The sequence below is a fragment of the Typopeltis vanoorti genome, chromosome 14 (genome assembly GCF_054136105.1).
Source record: "Typopeltis vanoorti isolate ZY-2024b chromosome 14, IOZ_Tvanoo_1.0, whole genome shotgun sequence".
Lineage (NCBI taxonomy): Eukaryota > Metazoa > Arthropoda > Arachnida > Uropygi > Thelyphonidae > Typopeltis > Typopeltis vanoorti.
Genome location: NC_143562.1, coordinates 51,606,292 through 51,622,784, shown reverse-complemented (window position 1 = coordinate 51,622,784; position 16,493 = coordinate 51,606,292). Strand labels below are relative to the sequence as shown.

At 39.6% G+C, this 16,493-nt stretch overlaps 1 protein-coding gene across 1 annotated transcript in view; it reads left to right on the top strand.

Annotated features, from left to right (window-relative positions):
- The window catches only part of LOC150099470 (chymotrypsin B-like), a 73,429-nt gene extending 72,232 nt beyond the window's left edge, over window positions 1-1,197 (top strand). Inside the window, exon 9 of the mRNA XM_090404416.1 lies at window positions 912-1,197. Within this exon, the coding sequence (XP_090260542.1) occupies window positions 912-1,094 (183 nt within the window). The 3' untranslated portion in view covers window positions 1,095-1,197. The remainder of the gene's footprint in view (window positions 1-911) is intronic.
- The last annotated feature ends 15,296 nt before the right edge of the window (window positions 1,198-16,493 follow it).

Sequence of the window (16,493 nt, the reverse complement as noted above, 5' to 3'; positions counted from 1 at the left end):
ACACATTCTGCCAAGAGTTCACCTCATTCATTTCTTTTCTCTTTCTCCCACGATCCAATGTATTTTTCTTCCATAATCCTGTACCAATCTTTGCGTTGAAATCCCCACATACTATTGTGTATGTTGTTTTTTTCTGTAATGTTTCTCTTAGGTGTTCATAGAAGTTTTCTGTTCCTTTTTTATGAGCTGTTGAGGTCGGTGAATAGGCTATTATTATTTTTGTTACTGATTCGCCTATTTTCAATTTTAGTGTTCCTAATCGTTCAGAATGTATCGTGCAAAAAATAATAGTTTTAGTTAGCTTTTCGTTTATGATAAAGCCAAATCCTCCAGACCTTGTAGCGTTATCTGAAGCTCCCAGGAAAATCTGGTTGCCATTGTTCCATTCAGCTGTTAATTCAGAACCTCTTAGGGTTTTACAAATAGCAAGGACATCAAACTTTACAGTTTTCAGTTCTTGAAACAGGAAATCAATATGGGAGTCGGAAGACAAAGTTCGAGTGTTGAAAGAACCAATAAATAGGCTCGAATTACCAGATGGTGCTGTACCTTCCTCTGCGAGATTCTTAGCCTCCCCTGCTCTTTCAGATTTCTCACAACTACCTTGGTGGGATTGCAAAGAGCCGCGCAGGACTGGAGGCCTTATCTTCTTCTACTAGCTAACATCTTTACAGTGGTCTACAGCACTTATCCTGACCATGGTTCTGAAGTGCGCCTTTGGTTCACGGCTCCTTATTCGTTATTTGGAGCTGCCCACTTTAGCTCCCCTAATCCGCCACCCGAAAGACGCGCTTGGTAGGGGTGAGGTCCCCCAAGGGGACCTCACCCCCATATTCACCCAATGAATAATATATAAATATAAAATATAAATCAGCTAATGTCTTTTATTTCCTTATCCTTTTATTCTGTAGGGTGACAGTGGTGGTCCTCTCGTGTGTAAAGATGACAACAATCACTGGGTTTTGCATGGAGCTGTAAGTACTGGTACAGATGGAAATGCGTATGGTGGATATTGTGCATTTTCACCCACAATATTCACTCGCATTGCTGCCAATTTCAACTGGATCACTGAAATGATTACGAAATACAGCTAATAATACAATCATAAAAGCATTTAGTATATTTATTGTGAGAATATGGTTGCAAATATGCAATAAAACACTGTCTGAAATTTGACTTAAAAATATAACCTTTTTTAATGGCTTGCTGCTGTTGTAAATTATTTTAAAAAATAAACATTTAAAATTTACACCTCTTCATTTGTTTCAATTAATTTTCAGTTATTCTTGATTATTTACGATTCATCACATTCCTAAAATTTCTGATGCGACTGACATACCCTTTAAATTTTCCTTAAGGCAGTATAAAAAAAGAATGGAAAAATGTACATGTGTATCCATCTTCCAAGAATAAAATGCAACAAACAATTCTAACTACTTTTAATCAGATTTCGCAAGAATAGTCAAATGCTAAGTGAAGTCATTAGCCTTTATATACAAGTAACCCAGTTGTGAAATGAATTCATGTGCGAACTTTGTTTGCTTACACTTGGATAAAGGATGAAACCAAGAATATAATGTCTTGGCATCTTTAAATTATAGTATAAACAAGTGAAAAACTTTCAATATCTTTCTCTAAATCAATATCTTATTACTAAAATACTCTAATCCAGAGTATTTTAGTAATAAGGTATGACACCTTTTGGCTACTTGTATATGGAAACATGACTTCCATATGCAATGGGGAGGAATGCGAGGAGGATGGAAGCATAATCGACCGTGAGATGCGGTGATGATTAATACCCTTGGAGGGTAATGGATGGCAATGTTGCAGCCAATGAAGTTCAAACTGGGGCTCAGCTATTGCTGTTACCCTCCTCCATGATCAGAGCTTTAATAGCTCAATAACACCTTATCCCTACACTGTCCTCTACAGATAACAGGGAAGATGAAAAGCATTCTTGCTTCGCCCCTTTAAGCCAGTCCTTATAAGGAGGAATGCGATTTGAAGATCCAACCCCAAAGCAGCAAGCTGATACAAGAATATATAGACCCCACCCAACAAATCACAGCCTCCACAACAAACGGAAGAACATATGCAGAAGTTGCAAGACCATCCCAACAAGAAGACGCCAAACTCAAATCAAACCACCCACAGCAAAACCAATCTCCTCAACATAACAAGCTTCATAGGAGAGATGCTTACAGAACTCCGACAAACTAACCCAACAAAAGAGGCCAAGGAAATTATTTTAAAACACACACACAGATTTTATTCTCTACAATCCTTAATGGATAAAAGCAAAAGAAAACCCAACTCTCTGCAGATCATCAGCTGGAATGCTAAAGGACTACCCAACAAAGCAATAGAACTACAAGAATTCGCAACAGAGACCCAAGAAGACATCATCCTAATAAATGAGACACACCTGCGCCCAAGGGACAAGTCAAGAATCAACAACTACACCACATACCGCACAGACAGAACCTACCCAAGAGGAGGAGGTACAGCCATCTTCATTAAAAAGAGCATAAAACACAACGCAATAGCCAGATCTCAAACAGAACATATGGAAACAACAGGAATTGAAATACACATGGAGAACACAAGCAGTATCATGATATTTGCAGCCTACAACTCTCCAAATAAAAAACTCATAGAAAGAGACCTAGAAGAAATACTGAACACAGGAAAGGCAGTAATCATAGTCGGAGACCTCAATGCCAAACATCCGACCTGGAACACTAGGAAACCCCAATAACAATGGAAAAATACTCACCACATACGCCACCACAAGAAATATGGCAATAATAGGACCAACTTACTTACTTTACTTTCCGAGTCCGGAACACCAATCATATCCTCTCCATCCAAAAAACAGCGGCTTGTATCGCCTTGTCATTGACCATCTGAATATCATCCGTGGAGCACACATCGATTAAATCTGGGCAACATAAAAGATGTTCGTCAGTTTGGGCGCCTCTGCAGTCACAGCTGTCATCATCTGCATAACCCCATTTCATCAGTTTACTTCTGCATCTGGACACTCCCACTCTAAGACGGTTCAGAGTCCTCCAGGTGCTATAGGGTAGGTGATATCCCTTATTTAACTCTTCCTTAATTATGGGGGCTTCTTGAAGTTGAACCGATTCCCTCCATAGAACAAGGCGTCGCTCCTCAGGTTTATGGATCGATGGTTTAGTTCTTTGCATAAAACTATGCCTCGATTTGAGTCGAGAAGCCGTGATGATATGGCCGTAAATTGGATGTCTTTCGTCCGTCATCTGCTTTTTTTTTCTATATCTAACCGGCCACTTGACGTGTTATGCCTGGTGGCGCTATACCTGCTAAGGGATACAGCTTGTTGACTGGGATTGGTCTTAGGCATCCGGTTATGATCCTAATAGTATCATTTAAAGCCACATCCACGTGTTTCTCATGGGCGGATGCCACCCACACTGGGGCAGCATACTCCCCTGCAGCAAAACACATTGCCAAAGCCGTCGAGCGAAGTACCTCTGGTTGAACTCCCCATGTCGTGCCGGTAATTTTTCTTATGATGTTATTTCTTGCATAGATTTTTACTTTTAGTTCCTGGCAATGTACCTTATACGACAAGGTACGATCCAGCTTAACTCCAAGATATTTAGGATTGCTGCAGTGTTCGAGGCGTTTTCCTCTCCAGACAATGTTTAACTGGCGTTTTGCTTCCCTGTTGCGCAGATGGAAAGCGCATACCTGAATCTTGTTTGGGTTAGTCTTCAGGCAATTGGTCTCATAGTAATTGGAGAGTATTTCTAAGGCTTCTGTCAACCTCTTCTCAAGTCCCTCAAAACTCCTTCTTGACTGCATATAACTGTATCGTCGGCATAGATAAACCTCCTCACTTTTGAGTGGGTTGGCTGATCGTTAGTATAAATATCGTAGAGCAACGGGGCCAATATGCTTCCTTGAATTAAACCATTCTTAGGATTTCTCCATCTGCTCTTCTTTCCTTGCAAAGTTAAGTAGAATCGTCGATTCTGGAGCATGGTTTTTAACTACATTCATGAGGTGAAAATCTTTTGTTATTTGGTACAGCTTGACCAACAGTTTCTTGTGATTAACAGGGTCATATGCTGCTGAAAGATCGATAAAAGCTGCTCCAGTCACAAGCTCTCGTAACCATCTTCGATGTGCTGCGTGAGATTCAGAATTTGCCCGCAGCAGGACTTTCCGGGAAGGAAACCGACTTGCTCGGGTATAAGTTTCTCGTCGATGTTTGCGGCGATTCTTTCCAAAATCATTCATTCAAAAACTTTATACAAGTGGCAGAAGAGAGAAACAGGGCGAAAATTCTTCGACCCTGTAGGTTCCTTTTCTGGTTTAAGTAAAGCTACCACTTGAGCTTTCCTTCATAATTTGGGCAACTGAATATATTCTACACACCTATTCATCAATTTCACCAGCCATTGGATGGTTACCGGACCGAAACGCTTTATTTGTTCTGTCCGAATGTCGTCCGGGCCAGCAGCTCTATTCTCTTTCAGGTGACATATAGTTTTTCTTAGTTCTTCTTCGGAGAACGGAGAGGCTAATGAATTAGTCTCTTAATGCGAGTAAGATTGGTTTTCAGTATCTTCTTGTCTGTCCTGCCATTCAATAATAGCTGGTGAGCGATCTGGTTTGGCGTGACCGCTGTTACGTAAACTGCAGTTTTAGTTGGATCGTTGCTTAAATTCTTCATCAGTTCCCATGCTTGTCTGCTGTTCTGTTTCATATCCAAATCCTGCAGTAGCTTCATCCATCTCTTCTTTCTACCATCCGTGAGTTTGTCCATCAGTTTTTTGCCTGCCTCAATTGTGTCTACAGCGAAAGGGTCCTCGTCATATCTGATTTTATATTCTTTTAGTTGTTCCGTCTGGTATTCATTAAGCCCAGCGATGTGTTGAGTTCTGCACCCTCGTGGCATGTGCCGCCGAGATACTATTTTGATGGTATTCACGAACTCTTTGTAGTTACTTGGATCCGCTTCAAGAGTGTTTATCGTCTGATCGAGTTCCTTTGCAAATCCGTCCCATCTTGCTTTTTTAAAATTAAACCTCGCTTAAAAGGTACTATATATGGGTTTATAACGGCTCTGACTTCACAAGTAACAGGTCTGTGCTGAGTTCTTGGTATCGGCTCTTCTATTATCTTCGTCGCTTGCACGGCTACTTGTTCATTGATAAAGATGTTATCTGGATTATATCCTCTTCTCCATCTTCCACTATTGAATGATGGTCTTAACTTGGGATCGTGGATAAGCTTCACTCCTTCTCTCTCAGCCCAATTTTCTAGCTCAGCGCCATTCCTGTCAGTCATTTTGTAGCCCTATGTTAAACTCTGACAATTAAAGTTTCCGAGTATTGTTTTAACCTTCTGGGCGTTAAAGTTGGCAGGTTCTTTGAAGACGAAATCTTCATTAGGTGGCTTATATACCGATGTGATTGTGCAAGACTTGATCTCGATGGTTAATATCTCTATATTATTATGGGATGCCATATGTATAGATTTAATATCCAAGTCTGGTTTAGCAAATATAATACTACCGTATTGCTTGTGTGGTCTCTCAGCTACTAATTTCATGCCATGAATTTTTGGTCTACTGCTGTTTACCCCTCGATGTGTCTCCTGGATAACTAAAACATCACATTTGCGTGTATCACACATGTCTGCTAATAAAACTTCCTTTTCGGATGACAGTCCTTCAATATTTATTGAAGTCCTCTTAAACGCGGGCCTTGCAGACGACTGATTTATAGTTCGCATGACTGTTCCGGTAGCTGAAGGATTAGCGAACGTTGAGTTTCAGCGTTGCCCAGGGTACGCCCGATTATGATTTCCGAGTGATCGCTTTTGTATATAACACAATCTACGAGGAGGCTCCTTCAATGTACCCCATAGGACCAACAGAACCCACGCACTATGGATTTACCGGCCGTACAGATGTCCTCGACATAGCTATACTACGAAATATACCATACAACTACCAAATACAGTCAGGTAACGAGCTGAGCTCAGACCATAACCCCATCATTTTACAGCTGGGCACCATACAAGACTCAACAAAAGACAGCACCACCACAGTAAACTGGAACCAACTGCCAACAGCCCTTCAAGAAAATCTTGGCCCAGTACCCCACATAACAAACACATAAGAGATGGAAAGTGCAGTGATAACATTTGAAAAACAAATAGCGACAGCAATATCTTCTGTAACAATCACAACAACAAGGACATCCCCACATGAACTCCCAGAAGAAATCAAACAACTTACCAAAGAAAAGAACATACTGAGAAGACGATACTAGAGGACCATGTACCCCACAGACAAACAAGCAATGAACAAAGCAACAAACGAAGTCAGATATGCGTTTAAAGACCATCGCAACCAACAATGGAACAACAAAATAGAACAACTAAACACAGATGACCAACACATATGGAAAATAATGAAGTCACTTCGGTCCAAGCACAGCACATACCCTCCAATCAAAAGGGGAGAACAATATAGCATACACAGAAGAAGAACAAAAAGCAGAAGCCTTCGCAGACAGCTTGGAAAGACAATGCAGCCCCAAATATGACAACGTAGACCTAAACTTCATCCAGAAAATCCATAAACAAGTACGCAAGATAACCTGGAACACCAAACCTGTCCAGAACACAGAACCCACGTCACCAAAAGAAATATATCAGGTTATCAAAAAACTAAAAACCAAGAAAGCCCCAGGTCCTGATGGGATCCCGAATATAGTACTTAAACTACTCACCTGGAAGGGCATCATGCACCTAGTAGCCATCACCAACGCCATGTTACAACTAAAACATTACCCAGAACGCTGGAAACTAGCAGACGTCTTTCTCATCCCTAAACCAGGAAAGGACAAACAATTCCCACAAAACTACAGGCCCATCAGCTTACTCTCTTGCATAGGCAAAATAGCAGAACACATAATCCTTGTAAGAATTCAAGAAGCAGCAGAAAACAACAACATGATACCTGACGAACAATTCGGCTTCAGAAAACAATACTAAACAACCCATCAAATCTATAGAGTCATAGAACATATCACTCAAGGATACAAATGACGCCAACACTCAGGAGCAATCTTCTTAGACATAGCCCAGGCGTTTGACAAGATCTGGCACTACGGGCTACTGTACAAGCTACACAAGGCCGGAATCCCAACACCGCTCGTCCAACACATCAAATCTTTCTTTAAGTAACAGAAAGTTCAGAATTAAAATAGAAGGAATCAGATCCACCGAAACAAAAATAACGGCCGGCGTTCCCCAAGGATCCCTACTATCTCCTCTACTCTTCTCCATATACATGGCAGACCTCTCCAACTTATCACTCACCGTCACTGCACTCTATGCAGATGACACAGTCATCATAACTAGATCCGTCAGACCAAAACTCGCAACCAAGAAACTTCAAATCGCAGCCAACACCCTAGAAAGCTAGTACAGCAAATGGCGAATAACAATTAATCCAACAAAAAGTACTGCAGTATTATTCAGCAGAAGGAAAACAGAACCTGAAGACAACATTCAAATGTTTGGAAAAATAATCCCCTGGCAGAAGACAGCAAAATACCTAGGAGTATACCTGGACAGGAAATTAAATTTAAAGACGCACACCGACTACATCATCACAAAGGTCAACCAGACCATAGCACAGCTGTACCCACTCCTAAACAGAAAAAGCTTCCTAAACCAAAATAACAAAATCCTCATATACAAGACAGTAATAATACCCCAATAATGTACGCCTCACCAGCCTGGGGACACACGACAGAAAGAAACATTATAAAATTGCAAACAACTCAGAACAAGTGTCTCAGGATGGCACTAAACGCACCCTTGTTTGTCAGAAACGCTCAACTTCATCGCGATACTAAACTACCAATCATCAAGACACTCATGAAAACCGTCGCAGGAAAATTCTTCGCAATACCAAAAAACCACAAGAACCAATTACTAAGACAGGCATCAAACTACAGCCCAACAGACCACTTCAAACACAGAAGACCAAAAGCCATCTTAAAATGAAAATCACTAGAAAAGCTCACCAAGAGCCGGCATAATACCCACCCAGCTACCTCAAGTAAAATAGAGATAAAGGGATAAAGAGACAAGGGCTCACTCCATCCACAGAAGTTAACAGTTAACATGCGATTTTTGTGAGAACGGACGTGTTATTTTAGACTGAGCCTGATTACATTGCATACAGGGTTTCTCAGTAATCTCACATTGCACTGGTGCTAACACAGTGTGATTCCTACTGTCTCCACCTCTGCACGAAATGTGCAAGAGGTCAAATGGCCGGCATGCCCCACCTGCAATGAAGACCAGCGGTGAATTTAAGATTTTATAGGGAGGTAGATTTCTAAACTGGCCAAGTGAGATTATGATACTCCTTTTCCCCAATTAGTAGGGTGCAAGAAGACTTTGCTAGTAGACCAACTCAGTCTACAGGCCACTTCCTGGGAGGCGTCAAGCCCTGCGGGATTATACACTGATAGTAGTCCATCTAGGTCTACAGGATACTTTGCTGGCAGGCCCCTAGCCCTGCGGGATTATTTATACTGCTACTAACCAATTTCTGCTGGCAGGAAATCACCAATTTGACATAGAAAACATCAAAGAACAGATCCAGATCCCTAATAAGGAGCAGTCCCTAGAGGTACTCAAACTCATCATAGGCAAGTTAGAATTGGACTGGTCAGGATTTATAAAACAATATATTCACTCTAATGATCAGGATGGAGAGGAGGAGGAGAATGAGATCTCACAAGATGAACTCATTGCTGCTCTGTCACCAAAATCCCCCTGTCAAAACATCTCTCAAGGGGAGCACTCCAACAAAAGAAGAAGAACTATAGAAGACCAGATGGATGAAGACATACCAACATCAGATGTCCCGAGAAACACCGAAAAGGTTCCACCAGTAATACTAAGGTACAAGGACAAATGAACCACTGTCACATCAGCCCTTAGGGAATATAAAATCTCATATTCCTGGGCTAAAAATCAAGGTGAAGTGGTCAAAATTCAGCCAGTCTTAGTCACTGACTACAGTGAAAAGAATCTTAAATTAGTACTTCGCTGAGTAACCGAAGGTGTCATCTGTGAAGAAATCACTGCTGACCTTATGAGTCGGAGCCTAACACCAGTGAAAGTGAGCAGGATACTCAGGGCAGATAAACGGCCAATGCCACTAGTACTCGTAGAAATTGATAACACATAGAAAGAGATATATGAACTTAGAACGACCTGTGGCCTTAGAATTTCTACTGAACCACTGAGGAAAAAGTCGACAGCTGGGCAGTGCCATAGGTGCCAAAGGTTTGGCCATGCCCCAAAACTTGGCAAGGCAAATTACAGGTGTTTAAAATGCAGCGAGGGCCACTAGACCGTCATGTGTACAAAACCAAGATCCACTACAGCTAAATGCGCCAATTGTGGACGATCTCACCCCGCTAACTACAAGGGATGCATTAGACACCCAAATAACCGAGGGTCAGCGAAAACTACCCTTCCAACACATTTCAGCGATGCTGAAGACAGCCGTGCAAGTCACACCCAGGCCCAAATTATCTCAGCTTGACAACTCAAGAATGGAAACAAATGCCTAAAACTTATGCAGAAGCAGCACGAACAAAGGCTGCTCCATCTCATAATCATATAAGCTCAAATCTAATATCAGTATCAACTGCCTCACTAGCTACCATGTTACAAAAATTCAGTATGACAAATCCTTCGCTGTCCTCCACGAAAAGATTCCTACAAGGTACCTACTCAATTCTGACAGCCCTCAATAATGAATAAAAGAAAATTCCATCTCAACTCTCTCATGATCACTGTATGTAACGCCAATGGACTTAATAACAAAATCCTAGAACTAAAAGAGTTCTCTCACAGACACAATCCTGACATAATACTGGTCAATGAAACACATCTCAGACAAGCTAATAACTCCAAATTACGGAACTATATTATGTACAAAACAGATAGACTCACCAGTAGCGGAGGAGGAACATACATAAAAAACTACCTAAGCCACAATGTTCTGAATAATCCACAAACCAAGAACCTAGAGATAACAGGCATTGAAGTTCATACCAACAATGCTGGCAGTATCAAAATCTATGCTGTATATAATTCACCTAGCATTCCATTACTGGTATCTAACTTAGACACTATTCTCAACTTCACGGACTCCATCATCATTGCTGGTGACTTTAACGTCAAACGTACAGCCTGACATAGCTCCACAATCAATGACAAAGGTCGAACTCTAAACCATTACTCAATGCAACATTCTATTGCTGTAACTGGACCCACGGAGCCCACCCATCACAGCTCAACTGGAAGTTCAGATGTACTTGACATAGTCGTCCTCAAAAACATCAGATACTAATATCAGCTGGAAACAATAAATGAACTTTCGTCCGATCAAAATCATATTCTGCTTCAACTCGGTCCACAAGAACAATTCTCCCCTCCCCACTCTTTCATATGTTGGTACAAACTCTCCAGAATCCTACCTGATTACATTGGCCCAGTGCCTGCTATTCACACTAAAGACGAGATAGAATTGGCTGCAAACAATCTTACCAGTCAAATCAAAAATGCAATAAAGTCAATTACCCAAACTACAGTCTTTCACCCAAGTATCGGATCCCCGAGGAAATCATGGATTTAATCAGACTGAAAAACAAAACCAGAAAGAGTTATTATAACACAAGAGCACCTCAAGATAAAACAAATTTGAATAAATTAAACAGACAAGTCCGAGAAGCCCTCCAAAAACATCGAAACCAAGATTGGGAATCTAAGCTAACGAAATTAAACCCAGAAGACAACTCCATATAGAAGTTTCTGAGAACCTTCCCCACTAAAAGACAACTTTTACCCCCAATTCAGACCACGAAAAGAATAGCCCATACCGACAACGAAAAGGCAGAGGCTCCTGGCTGTCAGCTTGGAAAGTCAATGCAACCCCTCTTATGAAAATTTGAACATCAATCTCATCTACAAGATTCACCGCCGAGTCAGGCCGGCCATAACACAACAAAAAGATGACCTAGAACCTCTCACACCCACTTCTCCAACAGAAGTTATAAATAGTATAACCCACCTGAACAACAATAAAGCTCCAGGTTCAGATAGAATTACAAACAAAATAATCACTACTCCCCAGAAAAGCCATTGTACATCTAGTCAACATAATTAATGCCATCCTCAGGCTCAAATATTTCCCTTTAACATGGAAGATAGCAGATGTCACACCAATCAAAAAGATTGGAAAAAACACCCAACTCCCTGAAAGCTTCTGTCAACTCCCTGAAAGACCTATCAGTCTTCTGTCTAACCTTGAAAAGATTGCAGAAAAAGTAAACTAGGCTTCAATCACAAACGGATAAACTAGGTTTAATCCCAAATGAGCAATTTGGATTTAGAAAAAACCACTCCACCGTTCAGCAGATCCACAGGCTGATCGAATATATCTCCGAAGGCTTCAACCGGAACCTTCATACAGCTGCAATCTTTTTAGATCCTGCAAAGGCTTTTGATAAGGTGTGGCATCAGGGTCTTCCTACAAGCTCATCACATTCAATATGCCTACTAATATAGTTAAAATAATTCACTCTTTCCTCAGAGACAGATCTATGGAAGTCAAAATAAATGAAATCAACCAGATGCAAGGTTCTGGCGGGAGTGCCGCAGGGCTCTTGGCTCCCTTGCTGTTTTCTATCTATATAGCTGATGTCCCTCAAAACCCAAGCTCAACAATCACTGCATTATATGCAGATGATACTGAATTATTAGCAAGATCTCTCAGCCCCAAACTAGCTATGTAAAGACTTCAAAACAGTATTCACTCTAGAGAAATGGTTGATGGACTGGAGAATCCAAGCCAATCCACAGAAGAGTTCAGCCATACTGTTCACTAGAAAAAAAGCCTCAAATCAAGGAAGATATGCATTTACTAGGTGTTAAAATCCCATGGCAGAATACAGTCAAATATGTCGGAGTAATTCTCGATAAAAAACTACAATTCAAAAATCATATAGAACACATAAGTTGAAAGACATATCCAAAGTAATAGCGCAGCTCTACCCCATGATCAACAGAAAAAGTAAATTCGATACTCAGAACAAACTTCTCATATACAAGATGGTAATACGCCCAGTTATCACTTACGCATCTCCTGCATGGAGTCATACTTCGAACACAAGTATTAAAAAGCTGCAGAAAATACAGAACAAATGTCTGAGAATGAGTTCGGATGCCCCGTGGTTTATCAGAAATTCCCAAATTCACAGAGAAGTCAACATTCCCTACATCACATCTCTCCTTCACGACCAAGCTGAAAATTTCTTCATCAAGACAAAAAATCATCCGAACCCACTGATCAAGCAAGCTTCACACTATAATGAAGCAGATTTCTGCAAATACAAGAGACCCAAATCAATTCTATGTTCAGCTGAACACAGTTAATCTCGCTGCCCTTTCAGGGCGAGCTTAAAGCTCAATAATTCTCCACCCAAAGAACTTTCCTTTTCAGATGGAGGGGAATATGAAAAGCATTTATGCTTCACCCATCAAATCAGTATCGTTCTGCGTTCTGCCTTGGACTTCTGGATCTGGCTCCCATTTTATTTATTTGTATGGGGGTTCTCTCTATCCTTCTCCATCCCTTAGGATGGGGGTTGAGCCCTCCTAATGAGGGATTAAGTATGTGGTTTGTGACTGTAGATCAGCGTGTGTGTCTGTGTTCATGTGGCCAGTTTTCCTATTCTATTCTGAGGGACGAAAAATCCGAGTTTCTGAAATAAAGTCCCCTCTACCTCCGTATGAGACCAGCTTCATTTTAGTCAAAAGAAAACAGATAAAGGTTCCTAGTGGCATGGACGGGAATCGAACCCAGGTCTTTCCGACTAAAGGGCATCGTCTGTGTGCAACTGAGCCACTGATGAGAGACCTCAATAAAGATCAAAACCAATCTGGATAGTGGCCTTTACATAATGCATAGCATTATACATACCTGAAAGGATGGGTGCTTTGCATTATGGGATAGCAAGATAATTAATGTGAAATTATAAGCCTCCTTTTACAAGTAGCCTAGTTATGAAGGTAATTCATATGCAAACTTTGCTTACACTTGGATAAAGGATGAAACTGAGAATATAATTTCTTGGCATCTATAATATATAGTTAAATGCCATATCTGTTTCCACTTAACTAAACGTAATAATACACTGTAGGTATACCCCAGTCATACGAGACGTCATGTTACAAACCATCATATTTTGAATCACTTTCCCTCTCTTGCTTGTTAATGCAAGTAATGGTTTAATAACATTCTTAAGAAGTCAAATATGTGTACATATGCAAAGCATTTATTTATGTCAGATACGCAAACAAAAATATTCAGAATTTTTACAAATGTAAAATTATTCCAAATACCTCAGCTAAGGGCATATGACAACGGACTTGGTCATCCATCTACACCATTAAAAGTTTCCATTTTGTTAATAGAATTGTCACATCTGCAGATAACTGTAGTATTAACTGGTGCAGCACTTTTCACTTCACTAAGAACTTGATCTTTATTTTTAACAACTGTAACAGAACTGCATGCTAAGTTTAGCCTGCAGTCATTTCAGTGTTTGATACATCTATAAATTTAATAATTTTAATCTTATTAAGTAATATAATGAAGTTTACACATATTTTCATCTCTGGAAGCAACAACATCCTTACTCTGAATTTAATCTTTCATTTATTAACAATAAAATAATTGTTATAAACAGAAAAGTGAAAATTACATAATAATTTTCAGAGAAAAAGATGGATTTCTGTTCACGGCCTAGTCTACTCATTACTAACACTACGCTCCAACATAAAGATGTGCACAAATTTACAAACAAACAAAAAAAATAATGAAGACTATAATTATGGATCTTATATCTTTACACAGGTTCAGAACAAATGAGTGCACATGAGATCTCAAATAGAATTATTTAAACTTACATGCTGGTTCTAATTCATTATAAAGTTAAATGGAATACCAACAGCACAAATAAATAATTAACCATGTGTTTAATCAATCCTATATTTCATTTCAGTCACCGAGACATTGTCAGGGAAACAATTTCTATTACAATTACAATTTTAATATTGTTTCCCTGACGATGTCTTAGTTTATTGATTACATGCTACAAAATATATAGTAGAATAATACTTAATGAAAATTGAAAATATACAGTGAAAAATATTATTAGAATGTCAAAATGGATTTAGACATTGTAATAATTTATGCTTTACAATACATGCAGCTTTTTTAGAATGGTAGAATAATACTTAATGAAAATTGAAAATACACAGTGAAAAATATTATTAGAATGTCAAAATGGATTTAGACATTGTAATAATTTATGCTTTACAATACATGCAGCTTTTTTAATACTTATAGAAAAAAGAAAAGAGAATTTGATTTAGAAACACATCTTTTGTTTATAGATTACGAAAAAGATGTTGGATAAAGATGTTGAAAGAGCAAGATGTATAGAAATACTAAAAGGTTTAATTAGATCATGCCAGTTTTAATGTTCATGTGTAGAATTACTTCCACATGGTTAGCTGTGTGCTTCACAAACATATGACTGTGAAAGGAGTGTCCTGTGTTCGATTCCTGTCGCTGACGTGAGTAGCTTAGGCTCTTCCTCAAACATAGGTACCGCTAGAGGGATTCGTAGTCGTATATGTTGAAAGCTCCTGATAAGATAAGTGTTATTTTAAGTTATCGTTGATAACATTACTTGAATATTACATAGTTTTGTTTGCCTTGCGTATCTTAGTGCATCTGTTTGTGTGTTTTTGGTGTTTCAGTTTATAATTTGATAAAATACGTTAGAAGTAAGTATGGCTCCCTTACGAAGGAAAATGGCGCAAGTAATGATGGTTCGCCATCTTTATTCAAGAAGGGTAATATAAAGGAGATGATTCAGTGTACTATCTGCGAGATGTACGCTTTGCGGAGTGCGGTTGGAGTGTGGTTAGATGATAATAAAGGAGTGAATGTGTTTAGAAAATGTAAGGAGAATGAGGAATTAAAGTGTATTTCGGGTCGTGAGTGTGATATTTTTGTCAAACTTCAGAATGAAGAAAATAGTGATATGACAAAAAATGGAGAGGTTATACCAGAGAACTGTGAGGGTGTGAATGATAGTATTAATTCAGAGCATATTAATGGTTTTACAGAGAATAAAAAAGATGAGATAGATGAGATAGATGCAATGAGTGAGATCGCGTTGTTGAGTGGTACGATACAAAGGGCAAAACAGCAGCTAGAACATATGAACAAAAGTCGACTAAATGAACCAGCCAATAATAAAAAGTACGACAGGAAAAATAAGCGTATGAGTGTGAATATGAACAAAATGAAGAATAGAGTGCTGTATGGAGACTCGTTAGTACGAGGTGTGTTAGAAGGGTATTTGACGAAATCGTACCGACCTGGTGCGACCATAAAGGATGTAACAGAGTCTATTAGAGAGCAAAAGGAAAGGGTGAAAGAAATTATTGTTGTGGCAGGTACGAATGACTTGAAAGGAGATAAAATGAAAATGATAGAGGACCTGAATGAATTGTTTGAGGTAGCAAAAGAAAAGAGTGAGAGAGTTAGAATGATTAGCCTTTTGCCACTGTATAACAGTGAAATGCTAAAAAGGAGGGCCATAATTGCAAATTACTTTATGCGTGGGTTATGTATGGCGAGTTGTGTGGGTTTGTGGATGTGTGGAGAGTTCGATGGGCGAAAGGATCTATATAAGATGGAGGGATTGCATTTGAATTGATATGGTGTAAGGAGAATTGAAAAAGTTTTGCTGAATGTAGTGGATGTTCAAAATCAGGGAAACTAGATTTATTAAGAGGGAGGGGAGTAGATATACAGTCCTTAGGGAGGGAGGAAGTTGAATGTATGAAGGAGTATAATATGCCCGAGCGAATAAGGACAACAAATCAAAATGGGATAGTTAATATAAGGCATCAAGGTAGGATTCGGGCTAATGGGGGTCTTAAATTCATGTACACTAATGCTAGGAATATTAGGAACGAGAAGGAAGAGTTTTTGGCGATGCTTGGCACTTCCAGACCACAGGTTATTGTTATCAGTGAAACATGGCTGACCCCAGATGATATAGCTAGTAGGATTGAGTGTGATGAGTATAGTGTGTTCAGGAGTGACAGGGAGAATAAAATGGGGGAAGGAGTATTGTTGATGATAGCTGATGAGCTGCAGCCAAGGAGAATAGAAGTTTAATTGTAGGATAGAGAAAAGAGCACATTTGAGGCCATTCGGTGTGAGAATTGTGGCTAGCAGAACAAAATAAACAACTGGGTGCTGCTATAGACCAGGTGATGGAAAAGATGGTGGTGACAGCATGGACAAG